We start from the raw sequence: 21,615 nt of genomic DNA on the forward strand, positions 1-21,615 counted from the left end.
GGTCAAGGATGCAACCCCATGCTCTGAGTGTCCCTAGCCTCTGTTTGCCAGAAGCTTGGAGTATATGACAGGATGGATCACTTGATGATTGCCTGTTCTGTTCATTCCCTCTGAATCACTTGGCACTGGAAGACAGGATACTGGGCTAGATGGACCATTGGTCTGACCCAGGATGGCCGTTTTTATGTTATGTTCCTAAATGCAATGAAACGGAAAGCTGTAAAATATTTGAGCAGACTTGACTTGCAGCACCAAGTCCAAAGTAAGGATCCTACTGAAAGGATAGATTGCAAAATGCTCTGGAGAGCAAGGGTTCAGTTAATTAGCATTGTTTAATTAAAATCATGTCACAGGCAAAAGAGCTGGTGCTGTCATTAGTGCCAATAGTATAAGTAGCACTAAGAGTAGGAGGAAAGTGAAGTCTTCCAAACTGCTGATGTACTGCTAGTTAAGGGACAGCATGGATCTCAGCATGGGTCCTTGTTACATATGCAGGCTCATTCTGAATTTGATTCCTCTCCACAACTCTACCATAATCACACTTATTGCTGTGGTCTTTGCTAATGCTTTAGATCGTGGACTAGAAACTTCTCAGCTTATTGTGGCATTTCAAGCTCCTTGGAATGCTTCCCACCCACTTAGTGCCCGAAAGCTGGGCTCAGCTATCCAGATTGCCATTGATAAAGTCAATACAGACCCATCTTATCTGGGTAACTACACCTTGGATTTTGTTTATGCTGATTGCGGCTGTGATGCCAAGAAGTCCATCAATGCTTTCATCAATCAGGTTCAGAAGGAGAACGTTTTGGCCCTGTTCGGACCTGTCTGCTCAGAAGCCGCTGAGGTAGGTATGACTTCCCACCACTTTCTCTCTCCCGGCCTTGCCACTCTTTGTACTGTGTATTTCTGCTTTCCTTATGAGTTGACTAATTCAGGGAGTTGTGTGTCACCTATAAATCTCTAAATGGGCTACTTTAAAGATGTGAATTTATCGCTGGTGCTTGAGTTAACAGCTGCTTGTGGAAAGTAGCTCCTGGGAAGATGTTTCCCCTGAATTCTTCTCAACTCTGGAACTTGCTTTCCTCATCCTTGGTCTGATACAGCCTGAGATTGCTGGCTTTCAGAGCATTCTGCAAAGCTGATCTCCTTTCACAGGCTTTTGTGGAAGGATGAATTAAGGGGGAGAATGTCATTAGTTCTGATGGGCAGGGAGCATTTTAGTTGTGCTGTCAGTCCCAAATGTATTTTGGTTTGCAAGTGTGCTTAGTTCTTAGGGCAGTGTACAAATCAAGGGAAAAAATAAAATTAATGACAGGTTTCAGAGTAGCAGCCGTGTTAGTCTGCATCTGCAAAAAGAAAAGGAGGACTTGTGTCACCTTAGAGACTAACAAATTTATTTGAGCATAAGCTTTTGTGATGAAGTGAGCTGTAGCTCATAAAAGCTTATGCTCAAATAAATTTGTTAGTCTCTAAGGTGCCACAAGTACTCCTTTTCTTTTTGCAAATAAAATTAAGATATTTGCTCCGGGGGGGAGGGGGAGGACAGGGGGAACTATCAGTTCTGAAAGTTAATGAAAATCATGGAAAGGATAAAAGTGATACTTCCTAATAACTAACACTTATTCTAAGTCTAGGACATTGTGTCTATCAGATATATCCAGGCTATTATACTCAGTTTTTGCCCCCCACCAACTTATCTCAGGATAGAATAATGATACGTTACTGTCTATTGTTAAAATGCCCATATTAAATTATTCCCATAGGCTATTTTAAAAGTTGCCTGCTGGAGTTCTTGGACAGTTTCTACAGGCAGCTTTTTAAATCTCAGCTGTTCTGCTTACGAAGCTACTTAAATATAAAAAGAAAAGGAGTACTTGTGGCACCTTAGAGACTAACAAATTTATTAGAGCATAAGCTTTCGTGAGCTACAGCTCACTTCATCGGATGCATTTGGTGGAAAAAACAGAGGAGAGATTTATATACACACACACAGAGAACATGAAACAATGGGTTTATCATACACACTGTAAGGAGAGTGATCACTTAAGATAAGCCATCACCAGCAGCAGGGGGGGGAAGGAGGAAAACCTTTCATGGTGACAAGCAGGTAGGCTAATTCCAGCAGTTAACAAGAATATCAGAGGAACAGTGGGGGGTGGGGTGGGGTGGAGAAATACCATGGGGAAATAGTTTTACTTTGTGTAATGACTCATCCATTCCCAGTCTCTATTCAAGCCTAAGTTAATTGTATCCAGTTTGCAAATTAATTCCAATTCAGCAGTCTCTCGTTGGAGTCTGTTTTTGAAGCTTTTTTGTTGAAGTATAGCCACTCTTAGGTCTGTGATCGAGTGACCAGAGAGATTGAAGTGTTCTCCAACTGGTTTTTGAATGTTATAATTCTTGACGTCTGATTTGTGTCCATTCATTCTTTTACGTAGAGACTGTCCAGTTTGGCCAATGTACATGGCAGAGGGGCATTGCTGGCACATGATGGCATATATCACATTAGTAGATGCGCAGGTGAACGAGCCTCTGATAGTGTGGCTGATGTGATTAGGCCCTATGATGGTATCCCCTGAATAGATATGTGGACAGAGTTGGCAACGGGCTTTGTTGCAAGGATAGGTTCCTGGGTTAGTGGTTACTATTTCCCCATGGTATTTCTCCCTCCCACCCCACCCCCCACTGTTCCTCTGATATTCTTGTTAACTGCTGGAATTAGCCTACCTGCTTGTCACCATGAAAGGTTTTCCTCCTTCCCCCCCCTGCTGTTGGTGATGGCTTATCTTAAGTGATCACTCTCCGCATCCGATGAAGTGAGCTGTAGCTCACGAAAGCTTATGCTCTAATAAATTTGTTAGTCTCTAAGGTGCCACAAGTACTCCTTTTCTTTTTGCGAATACAGACTAACACGGCTGCTACTCTGAAACCTGTGAGTAAGGTGCCACAAGTACTCCTTTTCTTTTTGCGAATACAGACTAACACGGCTGCTACTCTGAAACTTAAATATAACTGTCTAGTTAATAGAATTCTTTCTGTAAGTCAAATCTTCTTGTTTTACACCAGTAAGTTTCATGGGTCAAAAGCCAAACCTCAGTGACATTAAACAGGATTGATTGTTGTTGTTGTGAAAATTGCTCTTTTAAAATCTGCTGGAAACAAATGAAGACCTTTTAGTAAGAATGTTAAGAAGGTGGCTTACTTGTAAGCAGTGATAGGCAAAAGGCCCAGAGTTTTTGTTCTATTTGGATTGGAATCCAAACAGTCAAAGGTTCATCTGAATCTCTTTGGCCTGCCAATCCCATCAGAACTAGCTTTCTTTTGAGATATTCATTATCTCCTGCGATAGTTCAGGTTTGTTTGCACTATAATCAGAGCTACAGTTTGCATATTTCATTGCGTGGCAATGAAACAATGGGACTTTGACTACAAATAGAGCTTTGCCATATCAAAATTCACAATAAGCAGGATCTGTTATACTGTGGGATTACCCCCCCACCCCTCACAGTTTCTGCTTCTAATTATAGAATTGGGCTTGGAATAGTCTTTCTTGTTCAACTTTCCATGCCATTGCTGCAGGAATGTTCCCTAGTCCTGTCCATTTGGTGCATTGTCCCATCTAGTTTAAATATACCAACTGATTGCATTTCTGCTCCTCTACTTGGGACTATTCATCAATGTAACAGGGTAATTTCCCTGTGCTGGTGATTGATAATTAATTGAGGCCGTCTGCCCCTCATGCTATACCCTGGTACAGATACCACCAGATCTACTTTATTCTGTAATTTCTCTCTCTTTCCTGTCTTCTTTTCTCTCTTTTTTTCTTCTTCTGTAACTCGCTGTCCCCAGTTCCCCATTCACACCAGTTAACTTCATGTCTCTTGGCCTGGGAGATCCCCTGTTGTCTCTGAGGCCACAGCGTGTGCTCCCAAGGCTCAGCTACATAGGCAGTGGTCAGAAATCAGACTTTGAGACAGCAGCCAGGTGTCTCAGAAAGATGCTTCTAGGGCCAGCTGCCTTAGAGGCCACTGAGGGAGCAGCCAGTTTCCAAGGGGGCACCACCTGCTTGGGGCATGTTTGTATTGAAGTTGGATCCAGGGTCATATCAGAGCTTCCCTAACTTTGCTAGTCCCTATCCAGCCACCCATTCCCAGTCCCTGATCTCACCCCTTCCCTTCTGATCCCGATTCCCTGATCCTTCCTGACCCAGCACCCCTTCCTTCCTGACCCTTCCTTTTCTGCTTCTCATTCTCAAGCTTATTCCTGCTCTCGTTCTGTGACAAATCTAGGGCTTGTTTACATGGGAAAGTGATTTTCAGCCTCTATCAATGCCCTCATTGCAAAATATTTCAAATAATCAGGCCTGGATATGGAGGGAGAGGAGGTGTATGGGGAAATGTGAGTGGGATGGGTTTTGCTCCTGTGCAGTGGGAGAGGAGCTAGAGTACAAGGGAGGGTTGCGAGGAGCAGCACCATGGGGAAGGAGCTAGGGGATGTAAAGGAGAGGTGGCTTTCCCAGGGAGAGCTGTAAAGACAATTGGAGGGCAGGGGTTTGTGCAGGGCAAAGGGCCCACACAGTTAGGGGTAGTGAGTGAGCAGGTGGCCCCTACCAAGAGCCAAGGGAAAGAGGCAGGTGGAGAGGGAGATGAGGAGCTGGCTAGGTGGATGGTGAGCAGAGATCTATGCTTAATGTACAAAAACTTGCTTGCTTGTCTCTCACTTCCCCTACTCTCTGTTTGTCATCTCATCCATCCCCTGCATCCTGCCTTAATGTACTCTGGGAGCTCTTTGGGGCAGAGACGGGTCTCCTCATGGACTGACTGTACAACAAGTGGATCTGATCCTGGACATTCAAAAACCAGTTGGAGAACACTTCAATCTCTCTGGTCACTCGATCACAGACCTAAGAGTGGCTATACTTCAACAAAAAAGCTTCAAAAACAGACTCCAACGAGAGACTGCTGAATTGGAATTAATTTGCAAACTGGATACAATTAATTTAGGCTTGAATAGAGACTGGGAATGGATGAGTCATTACACAAAGTAAAACTATTTCCCCATGGTATTTCTCCCTCCCACCCCACCCCCCACTGTCCCTCTGATATTCTTGTTAACTGCTGGAATTAGCCTACCTGCTTGTCACCATGAAAGGTTTTCCTCCTTCCCCCCCCTGCTGTTGGTGATGGCTTATCTTAAGTGATCACTCTCCTTACAGTGTGTATGATAAACCCATTGTTTCATGTTCTCTGTGTGTGTGTATATAAATCTCTCCTCTGTTTTTTCCACCAAATGCATCCGATGAAGTGAGCTGTAGCTCACGAAAGCTTATGCTCTAATAAATTTGTTAGTCTCTAAGGTGCCACAAGTACTCCTTTTCTTTTTGATCCTGGACAGGCGCCCTTAGGCACCCTTATAATAACGAATAATAATACATCTGGGAGGGAGCCAAAGCTGGAGAATTGGGGCGTGGGAGGAGCACGGTGTCCACAGGGAAAGAGCTTCCTTCTCAGCAGTTCTGTGACATCAAAGGCTTGAGATGTCGAGGAGCAAGTAACTCTTGGTTTCTCCACTGTAGCACATTGACCCCAAGGGTAGGCAAGGAGATACAGTGAAAATTCTCTTTAATAAAAGGGGAGTCAGAGCTTAATTACACCCTCACTCCCACCCCCTTTTCTGGATCTGTGCTGTTCATACTCTCTCTCCAGGCAGGCCTTAGTGGGGTTGATATCCTAGATGGAAATAATACTGGAGCCTCTGCGCCAATGCCCTGAGAAGTCCTCAAGAGCTCCCCATAACACACCATAGCCCTGCTCTAAGCACGTATTAATCATGGCTAACACTGTTGAGCCTGGCTTGTCGTGGCCTACACTTACAGGCAAGCTCTGCTCATCACTGCTTCAGCTCTACCTGTCACTGACACCACTGTCAGCAGTAGTCTACTACTAGTGTAGACAGGCTTCTCTCTCCTGCCTGCCCCCCCCACCCCCATTCCTCTATCTCCCTGCCTTCCTCACTGTCTGTGACCACTCCTCAGGTAGCCAACGGATGGTGAACATGGTTATTCATGAATGCGCCTTTGAATGCTTAAATGGATTTTCTGTGGCTGTGATTCCGGCAGTTTCACATTTGCTTGCCATGTGTGAGCTAGGGAATGAATTTCTTGGCAGGAATGTTGGAACACATATTGGGTGTTTGTGTAACCCACACACCTCCTGGGTTTGGTAGTCTGTCCCATTTAGTGGCACCGAGATCACTTAGAGAGAAATTAATGAGTCTGCTACCAACTTAGCTAAAGGCCATGTGGCTTTTAGCTCATGAAATAGAGGCTCATGCATTTAGCTACAGAGGTCCTAGGTTCGATCCCGCCTGCCGACAACCGGGGTCTGTCAGTGTTACATTTGCAATTGCAAGGATCCACACTGGAAACCTGACTCGAGGGAATCATACCCATCTACTCAGGGACCAGAACCATACAATATGACCTGCATGTCCAATCCAGATAGCTTGATGGTCAAAGCAGCCCTGCCAGGATGAAGCTTGCAGGCTGAAATATGGTGGTGAAAAAGTATCCAGCAGATAATTTCAAGTAACAGAAACATTCATGAAAGTTGTGATCTGCTCGTGATCAGTGTGAATTCTAATAACAGAATATCCATGCCAGCCAGTTGAACTCTAGTGTTCACACTCTAGTCACATTCATGCTCCTGGTGCAGAAGCACACTGGACCTTCTCACTATTCCTACCACTCCTTTATAGCAGCATGCTCCAGGGATGGCATCGTGGCAGGCCTGGGGGATTCAGCTCAAGGCAGCATCTCTTGCAACTGCCATCCTCCGGGATTAGATAATGGAGGTTCCAGCCCCAGGCTCGCAGGGATAGAATGCGAGTGAGCAAAGGACTTGTCCATGGCACCCAGTCATATTCTTTCCTACACTGCTGTCTGTAATTACCTTGACTTTATTACTTATATTAATTAGTGAGATCAGGACCCTATTTTGCTAACTGCTGTACAAATGCAGTGTGAGATAGTCCCTATCCCAACAAGTTTAAACAGCCCAGAAATGGAAGGGGAAATAGAGTCCCAGAAATGTGAAATGGTTTTTCCATTGTCCCACAACAGAGCTGGGAATAGAACCCAGCTCTCCTAAATCCTATGCCTTAACTACTGGACCATGTGTCTTTTACTTCGTCCAGCTGTGATCCCAAAACAGTGCTGATACGCAAACCAATTTAAACAATTTTTCAGAGTACACTCTTTCAAGATTCTTTAGCAAACATTTTACTAACATCCAGATATATAACATCTCTACTGTGCTTCTTTTAGCTACTAGTTTTGCAATTCTATGTTTAAAAAAATAGAGAAAAACCAATCAAGTTTGTCTGGCAAGATTAGTTTCTTATGAATGTAGGCTCTTTATAGTTTCTGGCACTTTTGCTTTTAGATATTTAGTGATTATTTTTCTCTCTTCATATTTGTTTCAATATTTTACTATGCTTAGAAATTAGATCTAATGACACTATCATTGCTAGGATCACCCTTCTTACTTTGGCTGAATGCTGGTATGTTTGCTTTTCCCCAATCTTCTGGTGTCTCAATAGAGTTTCAAAATTAAATCCAAATGTAAATTCCCTTTATACTCTAAAAGCTGATTCACCCAGGCCAGCTGATTCATATACATTCTCCCTTTCCAGGAGTTCCTTTACCTGATGTTCACCTCTGCAGCCCTCAGCACATAGATTTCCGTTTGTAAAACACAGCAATACAAGACACAAGCTCACCACAAAAATTCTTATCTTCAGTCATTGACCACTTTCAGTAGAGTATCCCTAGTTGTTTGTTCGTGTAATCTCCCTGAAACTCTGTTGTTAGCGTCACTCTTCCACTTCACTACTCAGTGTGCTTACTCACACACCTGTTATACCTGTGATACTAAGAATAGTTTGCTGTTATATACTGCCTTCCTCTTTGCTGTTTACCCAGCTTACACACAGAGCTTTCAAACAAAGAAATACAGCCGTTATGGGGAACAGTCCGCCAACCAGTTCTGTACCTTCAGTCACTTGCTACTCTGAGTAGTGTGTGTGTAGTTATGTTTGCAACCTAATTTCCACTATACGTTTCATGCCTCCTTGTAAAAAAAAAGTTGTATTGGCATTGAAACTGGTGGATTAGATTTTGGGTCCAAGATTAGATTTTGGTTCATGGAATTTTCCTATGAAACTCGAAATGATGTAAACAAGGGATTTTTTTTGAATGACAGCACCCTAAAATTAGAGAGACACACCAGTCCAGGTCTAAAATGTTGTTTAAAGCCCATGCAAACAGTTAATAATCTTTTAATTGGCAATCTCACTGGGGATTTTCAGCCACAGTGATCTTTGTATCATGCATAAGATGATGGGCTTCCATTTAAAATCTCTTTCCGCCCCCCCTCCCCTCAGCTCTATACCTTTTCCTTGCAGAGAGAGACTTCAAAGGCCATGTCTTGATTAGAAAATTAGTTCAAACGTGTTAATTAACATCATTTTAAACAGGACTTTGCACCCAAGGTAGGCAGGACAAGTTGTGTTAATTGTTGTATGTGTTGGATGTGGCAAACCCTAGAGGGGAGCCTTTGTATTAGCTAACACGTTTTTTTAAATAGCCTGTTTTCCTTGTCTAGATGTGGCCAAATGTAACCTGATTTCTAGGGAAGATTGTCAGTGGGATAAGAAAATGTTAGCCATGAAAAGAGGATGTACAGCCGTCTCTCTCCTTTGCATCATATCACAGAGGGCATGGTGTCAGTGCAATCAGCCTCATCATAGACGCCCATTAAGCATGCTTAGAGGTGATTTTGCAATTGCTTATAACAATTCTTTTGCTTAATCATTTATAATTGTTTTATTTTTCATTTCTCCATGCCTAACCATTCCCAAACCTAAAACAAATTCCTCACAGAAGACTAGCTGCTTTCTAAGCTTGGAGTATTTTTGTTCAGCCATTTCTGAGTTACTGGAACATACATCTCCTTGCTAAGACGAAGTATGAAAAGCTGGTCCATCTGGGGCCACTAAATGGTGTAATAGCTACCTATGGAACCATCTGCTCCAATTTTATTACCTTTGTCTTTCCTTCTCCCTTATTTTCCTCCTGTTTGTCACACTCACTTGTTGCATCTTGTATCCAATTACACGGTGAACTCTTCAGGGTAGGAACTGTCTCTTACTGTGTGTATGTACTTTACTGTGTGTACTTTACGAAAACTAGACAAGCCATTTACAACACACACTTTGCTTCTCTACAAAAGAAAAAGGACACTAAGCTATCTAAACTACTACATGCCACAAGGGGCCACAACAGTGGTTCCCGTAACCCACCCAGCAATATTGTTAATCTATCCAACTATACTCTTAGCCCAGCAGAAGAATCTGTCCTATCTCGGGGCCTCTCCTTTTGCCCTTCCACCCCCACGAACATGATACAGTTCTGTGGTGACCTGGAATCCTATTTTCGACGTCTCCGACTCAAGGAATATTTCCAACACACCTCTGACCAACATATTAACCCACAGAGACCTTCCTACCAACACTACAAAAAGAAGGATTCTGGGTGGACTCCTCCTGAAGGTTGAAACAGCAGACTGGACTTCTGCATAGAGTGCTTCCGCCGACGTGCACGGGCTGAAATTGTGGAAAAGCAGCATCACTTGCCCCATAACCTCAGCTGTGCAGAACACAATGCCATCCAAAGCCTCAGAAACAACTCTGACATCATAATCAAAAAGGCTGACAAAGGAGGTGCTGTCGTCATCATGAATAGGTCGGAATATGAACAAGAGGCTGCTAGGCAGCTCTCCAACACCACTTTCTACAAGCCATAACCCTCTGATCCCACTGAGAGTTACCAAAAGAAACTACAGCATTTGCTCAAGAAACTCCCTGAAAAAGCACAAGAACAAATCCGCACAGACACACCCCTAGAACCCCGACCTGGGGTATTCTATCTGCTACCCAAGATCCATAAACCTGGAAATCCTGGATGCCCCATCATCTCAGGCATTGGCACCCTGACAGCAGGATTGTCTGGCTATGTAGACTCCCTCCTCAGGCCCTACATTCCCAGCATTCCCAGCTATCTTCGAGACACCACTGACTTTGTGAGGAAACTACAATCCATTGGTGATCTTCCTAAAAACACCATCCTAGCCACTATGGATGTAGAAGCCTCTACACCAACATTCCACACAAAGATGGACTACAAGCCGTCAGGAACAGTATCCCCGATAATGTCACGGCTAACCTGGTGGCTGAACTTTGTGACTTTGTCCTCACCCATAACTATTTCACATTTGGGACAATTTATACCTTCAAATCAGCGGAACTGCGATGGGTACCCGCATGGCCCCACAGTATGCCAACATTTTTATGGCTGACTTAGAACAACGCTTCCTCATCTCTCATCCCCTAATGCCCCTACTCTACTTGTGCTACATTGATGACATCTTCATCATCTGGATCCATGAAAAAGAAGCCCTTGAGGAATTCCACCATGATTTCAACAATTTCCATCCCACCATCAACCTCAGCCTGGACCAGTCCACACAAGAGATCCACTTCCTGGACACTGCGGTGCTAATACTTGATAGTCACATAAACACCACCCTATATCGGAAACCTACTGACCGCTATTCCTACCTACATGCCTCTAGCTTTCATCCAGATCATACCACACGATCCATTGTCTACAGCCAAGCTCTACGATATAACCGCATTTGCTCCAACCCCTCAGACAGAGACAAACACCTACAAGATCTCTATCATGCATTCTTACAACTACAATACCCACCTGCTGAAGTGAAGAAACAGATTGACAGAGCCAGAAGAGTATCCAGAAGTCACCTACTACAGGACGGGCCCAACAAAGAAAATAACAGAACGCCACTAGCCATCACCTTCAGCCCCCAACTAAAACCTCTCCAACGCATCATCAAGGATCTACAACCTATCCTGAAGGACGACCCATCACTCTCACAGATCTTGGGAGACAGGCCAGTCCTTGCTTACGGACAGCCCCCCAACGTGAAGCAAATACTCACCAGCAACCACACACCACACAACAGAACCACTAACCCAGGAACCTATCCTTGCAACAAAGCCCATTGCCAACTCTGTCCACATATCTATTCAGGGGACACCATCATAGGGCCTAATCACATCAGCCACACTATCAGAGACTCGTTCACCTGCGCATCTACTAATGTGATATATGCCATCATGTGCCAGCAATGCCCCTCTGCCATGTACATTGGTCAAACTGGACAATCTCTATGTAAAAGAATAAATGGACACAAATCAGACGTCAGGAATTATAACATTAAAAAACCAGTCAGAGAACACTTCAATCTCTCTGGTCACTCGATTACAGACCTGAGGGTGGTTATCCTTCAACAAAAAAACTTCAAAAACAGACTCCAACGAGAGACTGCGGAATTGGAATTAATTTGCAAACTGGATACAATTAACTTAGGCTTGAATAGAGACTGGGAATGGATGAGTCATTACACAAAGTAAAAATAAAAGGAGTACTTGTGGCACCTTAGAGACTAACACATTTATTTGAGCATAAGCTTTTGTGAGCTTCTGATGCATCCGATGAAGTGAGCTGTAGCTCACGAAAGCTTATGCTCAAATAAATTTGTTAGTCTCTAAGGTGCCACAAGTCCTCCTTTTCTTTTTGCGAATACAGACTAACACGGCTGCTACTCTGAAACCTACACAAAGTAAAACTATTTCCCCATGTTATTTCTCCCCCCCTTCCCCACCCCCCACTGTTCCTCAGATGTTCTTGTTAACTGCTGGAAATAGCCTACCTTGCTTGTCACCATGAAAAGTTTTCCTCCTCCCCCTCCCCGCTACTGGTGATGGCTCATCTTAAGTGATCACTCTCCTTACAGTGTGTATGATAAAACCCATTGTTTCATGTTCTCTGTGTGTGTATATAAATCTCCCCACTGTATTTTCCACCAAATGCATCCGATGAAGTGAGCTGTAGCTCATGAAAGCTTATGCTCAAATAAATGTGTTCGTCTCTAAAGTGCCACAAGTACTCCTTTTCTTTTTGTGTGTATGTACCGTGCCTAGCACAGTGAGGTCCTGATCTTCACTGGGGTCACTAGGGTGCTGTACAAATACAAATAATAAATAAATGTTTCAGTAGTAAAAGTAGATTTCAGAACCAATTAGGAGTGTGTGAAAGTGGGTTACAAAGAAATTCTGGCGGGAACTCTGTCATAGCGTTAACCAAAGCGACTATAGTGATATTTACATAGAGTCTTAATAGATGCAGAGTGAATATCCTGTCAGGAGCAGTGGGAGAAAAAAAAATCTCTCTTTTATTGTGCTCAGCTCTATGTGATTCCCAGCTCTTTCAAATATGTAAATGCCTTTTGTCAATGGGGAAAATATTTAAAGAGATACATGGCCATGAATGCATGGGATAAGATATGGGAAATAAGCACTGCTCAGTAAAGGTATGGCTATTGACTCAAAAAAAGAACAGGAGTACTTGTGGCACCTTAGCGACTAACAAAGCCACAAGTCCTCCTGTTCTTTTTGTGAATACAGACTAACATGGCTGCTATTCTGAAACCTGTCATATGACTCAGTGTAAACTACTGAATAAGCTTGTGCTTTTTTGCAGAGGGCCAATGGAAAGCCTGTGCCTGTGGGACTTGTATGGCATGGTGGTCTTTTTCTTTTCCTCTGTTCACTGGTGAATTTCATCCCATGTAACCAGTTCAAATATAACAGCAGTGAATCCCTGCCCTACCGGAGTGTCTGCACAATTTCAGTTGCCCAAAAATTTTAATCACAGACCCACAGTAGCTGCTCAGCAATGAGGTGATGCTAAATGCTGTTTGAGAAGTGACTCATAAAGCCTACAAGGAGGCTACACTTGTGGATGTGTGTTTATGTTATTTGTTGTTAGCTGTGTTTGACTTTGTGGGCAGAGAGAAGAGCAGAAAAACTTTCAGGCTGACTTTTGCTGTCAGCCAGAATCATATGAGATGCTCACTAGAGAAATTATCCCTGATTATCAGTGGTATGGATTACCTTAGCAATAGATTTCAGAGTAGCAGCCGTGTTAGTCTGTATTCGCAAAAAGAAAAGGAGTACTTGTGGCACCTTAGAGACTAACAAATTTATTAGAGCATAAGCTTATGCTCTAATAAATTTGTTAGTCTCTAAGGTGCCACAAGTACTCCTTTTCTTAGCAATAGAGAAACCTATCTGGACTTTTACAGGGATCCCTATATCATCAGGACTCCTTTAGTAGACTTCATTAATGAAATGTCAAATTGGCACCACTAACTTTTCTCTTTCACATTATTCTTGTCACAGAACAGAGCCTGCAGCATGAAATATTTCTGTGTCCTCATTTGAATTTGAAAGTGAACTTTGATTTGACCATGTTTTTGATACTTCCATGTTTTCATTCTAAGAACTTCCAAGTACTTGAGGTTTAATACTATGAATTCTCAAGAAAAGTGAATTTCAATCCTGACTATGCGCTAATTTCAAATAGCCTGTTTTGAACAGAAAAAATGCAACATGGTTTATGTAAGTAACCAGCACAGTGTGAATTTGTGTAACTTGCATAGTCATTACTGATCTTTTGTTGTTCTGAATTTTGAAAATAATTCCTACCTTTGTAACAGATCAAACTAAGTCTCCGTATTGAAACAACCTCAGACATGGGGATGTCCAAAATCTTGATCTGAATCCTCATTTTGTGGCATGAGTCGAGCTCTTAGCCCTTAATTTGAGGAGTAAGGGAAGAATTTGGAATGTTGAAGTCAATGGAGTGAACCAGGGATTAATTTGGTCCATGCAATATTAAACCCCAATTCTTAGGCTTTACACAGGATAAGATAGTTCTTCAGCTGTACAGCATCATTGTTCTATAACAATATGGAGGCTATTTCTGATTTCACACTGGTGTAAATTAGGAATAACTCATTTAAAATTAATGGAGTGACTGTGTAAAACTGATGGGAGAGGAGAAGCAGATGCCAATAAACCTTATTAATCAAAACAATTCACTGCTACTTATCAAGCTAACCTTTGCATTTTAAATACTGGCATTAAATAACATGATGTCTGAAAAACCATTTTTGTTCCATCTAGGTTACTGGTTTGTTGGCTTCTCATTGGAATATCCCCTGGTTTGGATTTGTTGGCCAGAGTGCAAAGCTGGACAATGCAGATCTATATGACACCTATGTCAAACTTGTCTCTCCTCTGCAAAGGATAGGGGAAGTTCTGCATAAAAGTCTGCAGTATTTTGGGTGGAAATATGTTGGATTATTTGGAGGTTCATCTGATGCTTCCACCTGGGAGAAAATGGATGAACTCTGGACGTCTGTCGAAAACCAACTCAAAGTCAATATCACTATCACTGCTAAAGTCAGATACAACACAAAAGATCCAAGTCTCCACCGGGAAAACCTCAAGTACATATTGTCTGTTGCCAGAAGTAAGTTCTAGTTTAAAAGTGTTTTATACTGTCTGGCTTTAAAGGGACTACATGTAGAAGTTTGCCAAATACAGATGAATGAAAAATTACTACAACACATTACTTGTATCAATCTGGAAGTTTATCTGGTATAATTTTATTAAACATAGTGGGCTATTAGGATATGTCTACATTGCATACTAAGCCCAGGCTCTGACTCAGGGTTGAGTCCAAGCCTCCCTTCCTTTAACAAACAAACTGTCTGACTTGGGTTATCAAGCACTCAACACCTAGGTCCTAAGACCCTGCCGAGGGTGGGGGTGGCTCAGATCCTGATTCCCTCTGAGACTTAGCTCCAAGTCCAGTAATTTTGCAGTGTGAATGCATGTCAAGCTGCAGATCCAGGACAGAAAGTCTTTGTTGCGCAGTATAGATTCATTAACATGACTTCAGAGTAGCAGCCGTGTTAGTCTGCTACTCTGAAACCTGTCATTATGCAAGGCACTGAATTTAGCCGTATAGAGTGGAAATCTGTCAACTTCATGAAAAAACTCGTACAGACAGACATCATCGTCCTCTCCAAATGCAAACAGATATTAAATTTGTTAGTCTCTAAGGTGCCACAAGTACTCCTTTTCTTTTTATTAACATGACTGTGAGACCTGACTCCAGCCATTTTAAACCCAGGTTTGCAATCCAGTGTGGATGCTCAAGCACAGGCTTGGAAATATCAAAGCCAGAAGTCTAGGTCCCAAAGACCCAGGTTTAGTGTGCAATGTAGACATACCCTTAGTTACCTGTGGACTTCAATTGGAGAGCAAAATATGGCCCACCATATTAAAGCAAAAATATGCTCATACCCCTCTCCCTCCTCCCTCACAGAGTATATCTTGACTCGTATTTGTGTAATAACATATCAGTGGCAATAGACTATGGGAGTGAAATGTGATTGTCAAATCAACCTGGCTAAACCAGAATTTTGCCCTTAGAGGAAATGAGATGCACAGCGTTGCATGGGGCTTATTCATTTTTAAGGAATTCATTCATGCTTAAGGAAAGAAACTAGCAGGAAGCTTGAATTGACTACTTCTTGGTGTATATGCTGCATTATTATTTTAGAATTATTATATTCAAAAGGTCAACTGTGAGTGACTTAGAGGCGGTTGATATGTTCTTACAAGCTGTGGAGTAAAGCACGCAAGGCTTTATAAATAGGAAACATTCCCCTCTGAATGAGAATACAGCAGAAAGATTGTGTTAGTGTGGGTGGAACCTGGAAACCACTGACTTAAATGGGTTCATTGTGATTTGCATAGAGATCATTGTGCTAGGCACCATACAGTCTATGAACAGGCGACACTCCCAAACGGGCGACATGCCCCAGAGGGATATGAAGAGTGATTCAAATGTTGACTTGTTTTTAATGTAACTGGAGAACTCTTTTTATTCTTTATTTCAGCAACCTTGTTCATTCAAATAAATGCAATCATAACTACATAATAGCAGCAAACAAAAGAACTCCCCATATGCAAAACTGATCTCATTTCAGTTTGAAGTGCATAGCACTGCTGTGACTGTCAACTACTGCAGGAAAAAGGATCTAAAAGCCATGTATAACATGAAAATGGACCAACAATAATTTGCAAGTCTGGTTAGCTAGACTTGTTAGATAAACTCGTTAGTTCATTAAATGGCTTTAGAGACTTCTTTTTCTAAAATAGCCCTTTGGCAGCTGGTATGTCCCCTTTAAAACAGACTTCTAAAGGGTTTAGCTACAGATTTCTCTCCAGCAATCAAAGGGTTAAACGTGACTTGCGAACGGGGAATGACTAGAACTGGTTGAAAAATTTGAAACAAAATATTTTCCCATAAGAAAGCTGGGTTTTATTGAAATGAAATTTTTCCATCTAAATGAACAACAGAAACATTTTATTCTGGGTCAGCATTGATCTGTGTCCTAATCCAATCCAGTGCCTCCAGGGAGTTGTATTTCCAGGTCTCTCATGCCCCCGTTGTCCTCTATCGGCCCAGCTGCCTGGCTGGACTACATTTGCCATAACATTATGGTCCCTCCCTGTTGTTGTACCCTTGTGGCACATCAAGGACAGGGAATCACTGGGGTCATTAGAGATCTAGAACTACTACACTCATAAGGAACCACAACAGCTCAGGCAGACACAGAGATTAGTGTAGGCCCAAATGGAAATGTAATGGGTTTGTTTCAAGTTGACAAAGTGAAATGAAATGTTTAAATTCAGGAGCAGTGATTGAAATGTTCATTTGGAACTTTTTGTTCTACAGAAAGTTTTGAGATTTCAAATTTTGTCCCAATTTGGAATAAAAGCAAATGGCAAAATATCAGAATTTCCTGAATTCCACCCTACTTAGCCAATCTCTTAGCTCATTGTTTGGGTCCCTCTCCTCCCCCACCCCTTTGCTTCACCAGTGACAAAGTGGGAATTTTTTGTAATATTTTTATGACTTTTGTTTGTGCCTCAGTTTCCCCGGTATGTTGCATTGTTACCTGGTGGGTGGAAAGAGACTGTTTGCTCTTGGGGCAGGCTAAGACACAGGTGTGAATTGTGCCTAATTGTCTGGGGTTTAGGTTCCATATCAGTGGAGCTCTTGAGAATACAATAGCAGATCCAGTTGCCTGGTCATTGACATCTAGCAAGCTACCCCGGAGGGGGATATGAACTTCCCCGCCTCTCAGCAGGGTGGCTGAATGGCATTTTCCCAGCTTGAAAACAAAGGACTGGGTGGGGCTCAAGTGTGGGCTGAGAGAGGCAATCGGGGGCACACTTGGGGTTCTGATCAAGGAGGTTGGAGAGATGGAGCTTGAACAATGGGTTTCTCTATGGCTTGGCTGGGCTTTGGGCTAACCAGAATGGACTGTGCTTTAACCTTCATTCCTCTAGGCTAACCTAAGGGCTTCCTTTGCTGTGTTCCAGATGACTAATAAACCCTACTCTTTTGACAATGCTGTGGGAGGATCACAGCACATGCTTGGAGAGGCACATTAGTCCCCGAAAAATATAAAAGTCTCCATGTGGATATGTTTCAGTTGGACTCGCTGGACAGAGCGGGGGGTGTGAAGCAGGAGTGCTGCAGGCCTAGAGGTCCAGTTTAAGGAGGCGGTGAAGCCGTGTAGCTTACCGTGGAGGATGTGTGGGGGGCTGGCTTACTGAAAGAGTTCCTTCATAGATAGATACTAAGGTCAGAAGGGACCATTATGATCATCTAGTCTGACCTCCTGCACAACGCAGACCACAGAATCTCACCCACCCACTCCTACGAAAAACCTCACCTATGTCTGAGCTATTGAAATCCTCAAATTGTGGTTTAAAGACTTCAAGGAGCAGAGAATCCTCCAGCAAGTGACCTGTGCCCCATGCTACAGAGGAAGGCGAAAAACCCCCAGGGCCTCTTCCAATCTTCCCTGGAGGAAAATTCCTTCCCGACCCCAAATATGGCAATCAGCTAAACCCTGAGTATATGGGCAAGATTCACCTGCCAGATACTACAGAAAATTCTTTCCTGGGTAACTCAGATCCCACCCCATCTAACATCCCATCACAGGCCATTAGGCCTATTTACCATGAATATTTAATTACCAAAATCATGTTATCCCATCATACCATCTCTTCCATAAACTTATCGAGTTTAATCTTAAAGCCAGATAGATCTTTTGCCCCCACTGCTTCCCTTGGAAGGCTATTCCAAAACTTCAGTCCTCTGGTGGTTAGAAACCTTCATCTAATTTCAAGTCTAAACTTCCTGGTGGCCATTTGTTCTTGTGTCCACATTCGAGAGACTGTCCCAAATCTGGGGTCTTAGCACTGATCCTGTGGATCCATGACAGATAGCAACCCCATTCACCCGCTTGTCTGCATCTTCCACACATACGTTCTTCCATGCTGTCCGTTGTGCACAGAACACTCTCCCACTCCATGGTCTTAGGGCATCCTTCTCCACAGGGCTCAGCCTGATTGTTTGGGCTGTACACATGCAGGGACTTGCCCATAGGATTACATAAAGCACTTGAATCCCGCAAGGAACTCCAATTGCTCATAGAAATAGAGAGAGCTCTTTCCCTACCATTCAATGGACAACATGTCCTTCCCACCATGCTGCTGACAGTGTGCGTCAGTATTCCCTGGTGGCACAGTTACACAGGTCAGCTTTCTGTATTCACGAAAACTCTGCCTATGGACACAACTTTTCCAAATCTGGTCATTGGTGAGAGGAGAAGACAACCTGTCCAAAACAAATTAATTGACCTGTTAACTAGAGCTGGTCAAAAATATTTCATCAACCAATTTTTTTCAAATATTTTTGTGAACAATTTTAATTTTGGTGAACATGTTCCTAAATTTTCAACAACCACAGCAACAAGAAACCCCCAACATGTTCTGTTAAAAAGCAAAACAAAATTTGGTTTTCATTAAGAATATTGGGTTTTGATAAATGTTTTTTTTTCAAAACTAAATTTTACTAAAACCAGGTTTTGAAATCACATAATTTTTTATTTTTTTGGTTGAAAAACATTATAATGTTTGGGGAAAAAAAGAATGTTTTAAAAATTTCCTCTAAAACAGTGGAAGACCTTTGTTTTATTCCTGGAAGTATGTGATCAAGGTGGTTCTTGATCCATATTATACAGAAACCTCATTGGTTTAAAAGCTATTTGCTGTGGCAGTGCAGAATTCTGAAGCAAAATGCTTGTGTGCTCATTGGAATGTCAGTATCCAAATGCTTGGGTAGATCAGAATGATTTCACAACAGCACATGGTTTAGCTCTGCAGCAAGCTGCAAGTTTTGCCTATTGCTTTCATCTACAGTAAGAATTTTTTTCTGCTTGTGTTTTGAAAGGCATGATTACAGAAAGCTTTCCTCATATTTAGCCTCCACACCTTTCCCTTATTAGCACATCATCTTTAAGGAGAAATGAAGAAAGATACTAATGCAAATAAACATGTTACATCAGAAAACCTTCGAAGCTGAATATAATTGCTGTGCACAATTGTAATGCTGGCGACAGACCCCAGCTGGGTCATTTCCATTCACTCTTAGGCTCATGAGAAGCTGATCTTTGACAGGGTTCCTGCTGACTTTCTCTTTGGCACCAACAGCATCTTGAAAGTGTTCTGATTTTCCCTTTGTAACTAGATGACAATGATAAGATGCAACATAAGGATTTTGCTCTCCGTACTGAAGATTAGTACTTTGCTCTTACTACATAGAAAATATCCAAATGTGAAACTGACAATACAATAGGCTATGACCTAAATCCCTCCTACAAATGCCATTCTATGACACTGAAGTTAGCACTTCAGAAGAGAAGAATACAAGGCAGACTAGAAGCTACTGCCCCTTTTTGAGCTGCATAGGAGATATGTGGCATAAGTGGGAGGAACTATTCTGAAGAGCAAAGGATCAGAAGGGGGCAGAATTCCTCTGATCCATTACAGAGGTGCATCTGACTGTTTAGGGCCATGCCAATACAAATCAGTGCAGAGGGGGAAGAGATAATGTGTACATCATAAAGAGCGGGAGGAATTGGGGTCGTGATCAGACAACTCATAGAAATGAGGGTCAGCAATGCGAAGGGAAACAGGAAACCTGTGGAGGGCGCAAGCCCCAACCTGCTGACTTTCACCTACTCAGGAGAAAAGGACTCTTCGTGTGATGCTCGAATTGTCAGGCCCTCTAGCTTCTCTAGGACATCCAGTCCCACAGACAACAGTGGGATGTGATTTGTGTGTATATGTAGGACTCAGGTTGTAGATGGCTATCAGCATTAGCGAATGCTTGCATGCAGTGGAACTATAAGGGTTAGTATAATCTGACCCCAACCTGTTTGTTTCCATTGGGCGCCACAGTGATACAAATAACTCCGTCTGGAAAGTATATATTCTTACATGGGGAGTATTCCTTATTAGCATCTGCTCGCTGGACTTCTATACATATCCTTGCTAGAGTGGCTGGAAAACTGACCCCCCCATGCACAAAATATGTGCACAAGAACAATATCTTTTTGAAATTTCCCTCTTGGGAAATTCTGTTTTTGTCAGTAAGGGTTCCCCCAACATACACTTTCTTGCTGTTTCCCACTTTTTTCCAACTGGTAAACAGTAAGAAATTATGGGAGAGTTGCTGGGTGGGGGTGGATAGCTTTTCATGTTTAAAAGTAACACTACTACAGTTACCACTTAAAAGTGAAATTGTTACTTTCTTTTACTGCCAGAGAGAACATTTTTTACTATTTTCCAACAGACATAAGTTAGTTAAAGGTCAGAAAGTCATGGGGGGGCGCAAGGGAGGGGAGATAGTGGTGGAGACAGGAATCCAGAATCAGAACAAAAAAATCACTCTTTTTTTCTTCTCAGGGATTTTTGTTTTAAAATAGTTCAAATAAAAAAAAAGTCTGTCATAATTTTTTCCACAATTTTTTAATTTTTTTTATTGAAACCCCCCTTGACAAAAATACCCAAACAAACCCAAAAAACACTTTGTGTGAGGAAATGTATTGACCATCTCAAGTTGCCACTTGCCAGTGACCTACGTCTGCAGATGTTTCCTGGCTGTCTTTGGTTGCTGCCGTGTGTCTGTTGATGGGAATGTACCACTCAGTATGTTTTGAGCTACCCCATAGATTTGCTTTTTTTTCCTGGAGTAAATTACTACAGATATTTCTACCTCTCTACTGTGAAGCATAGAGAAGCCTATGACCCTGGCAACCCTTATTCATAACAGTTACCCCTTCTCACATGACAAATCACATTGACTTCAATGGGACTACTCACATGAGTAAGTAGTGGGTAAAGTGTGTAGGATCCTCATTCCTTACTTTCTAGCTACCACTGAAAGCCTCAGTGAGCCATGCATGTTTCATTTTGCCTCAATTGAAGTCAGAACATGTAGGGATAAAGTGAGACAGGCTAAAAGTTGAGTAGAGTTGGACCTTGCAAAGGGAATTAAAACCAATAGTAAAAGGTTCTATAGCCATATAAATAAAAAGAAAACTAAGAAAGAAGAAGTGGGGCCGCTTAATACTGAGGATGGAGTGGAGGTTAAAGATAATCTAGGCATGGCCCAATATCTAAACAAATACTTTG

The 21,615-nt window shown here is 42.4% G+C and overlaps 1 protein-coding gene across 1 annotated transcript in view; it reads left to right on the forward strand.

Annotated features, from left to right (window-relative positions):
* Positions 1-460: 460 nt before the first annotated feature.
* The window catches only part of LOC119858842 (guanylate cyclase 2G-like), a 59,040-nt gene continuing 37,885 nt past the window's right edge, over positions 461-21,615 (forward strand). Inside the window, exons 1-2 of the mRNA XM_038410304.2 lie at positions 461-844; positions 14,170-14,518. Coding sequence (XP_038266232.1) covers positions 461-844; positions 14,170-14,518 — 733 coding nt within the window. The remainder of the gene's footprint in view (positions 845-14,169; positions 14,519-21,615) is intronic.

Source organism: Dermochelys coriacea, chromosome 7, assembly GCF_009764565.3.
Source record: "Dermochelys coriacea isolate rDerCor1 chromosome 7, rDerCor1.pri.v4, whole genome shotgun sequence".
Taxonomy (NCBI): domain Eukaryota; kingdom Metazoa; phylum Chordata; order Testudines; family Dermochelyidae; genus Dermochelys; species Dermochelys coriacea.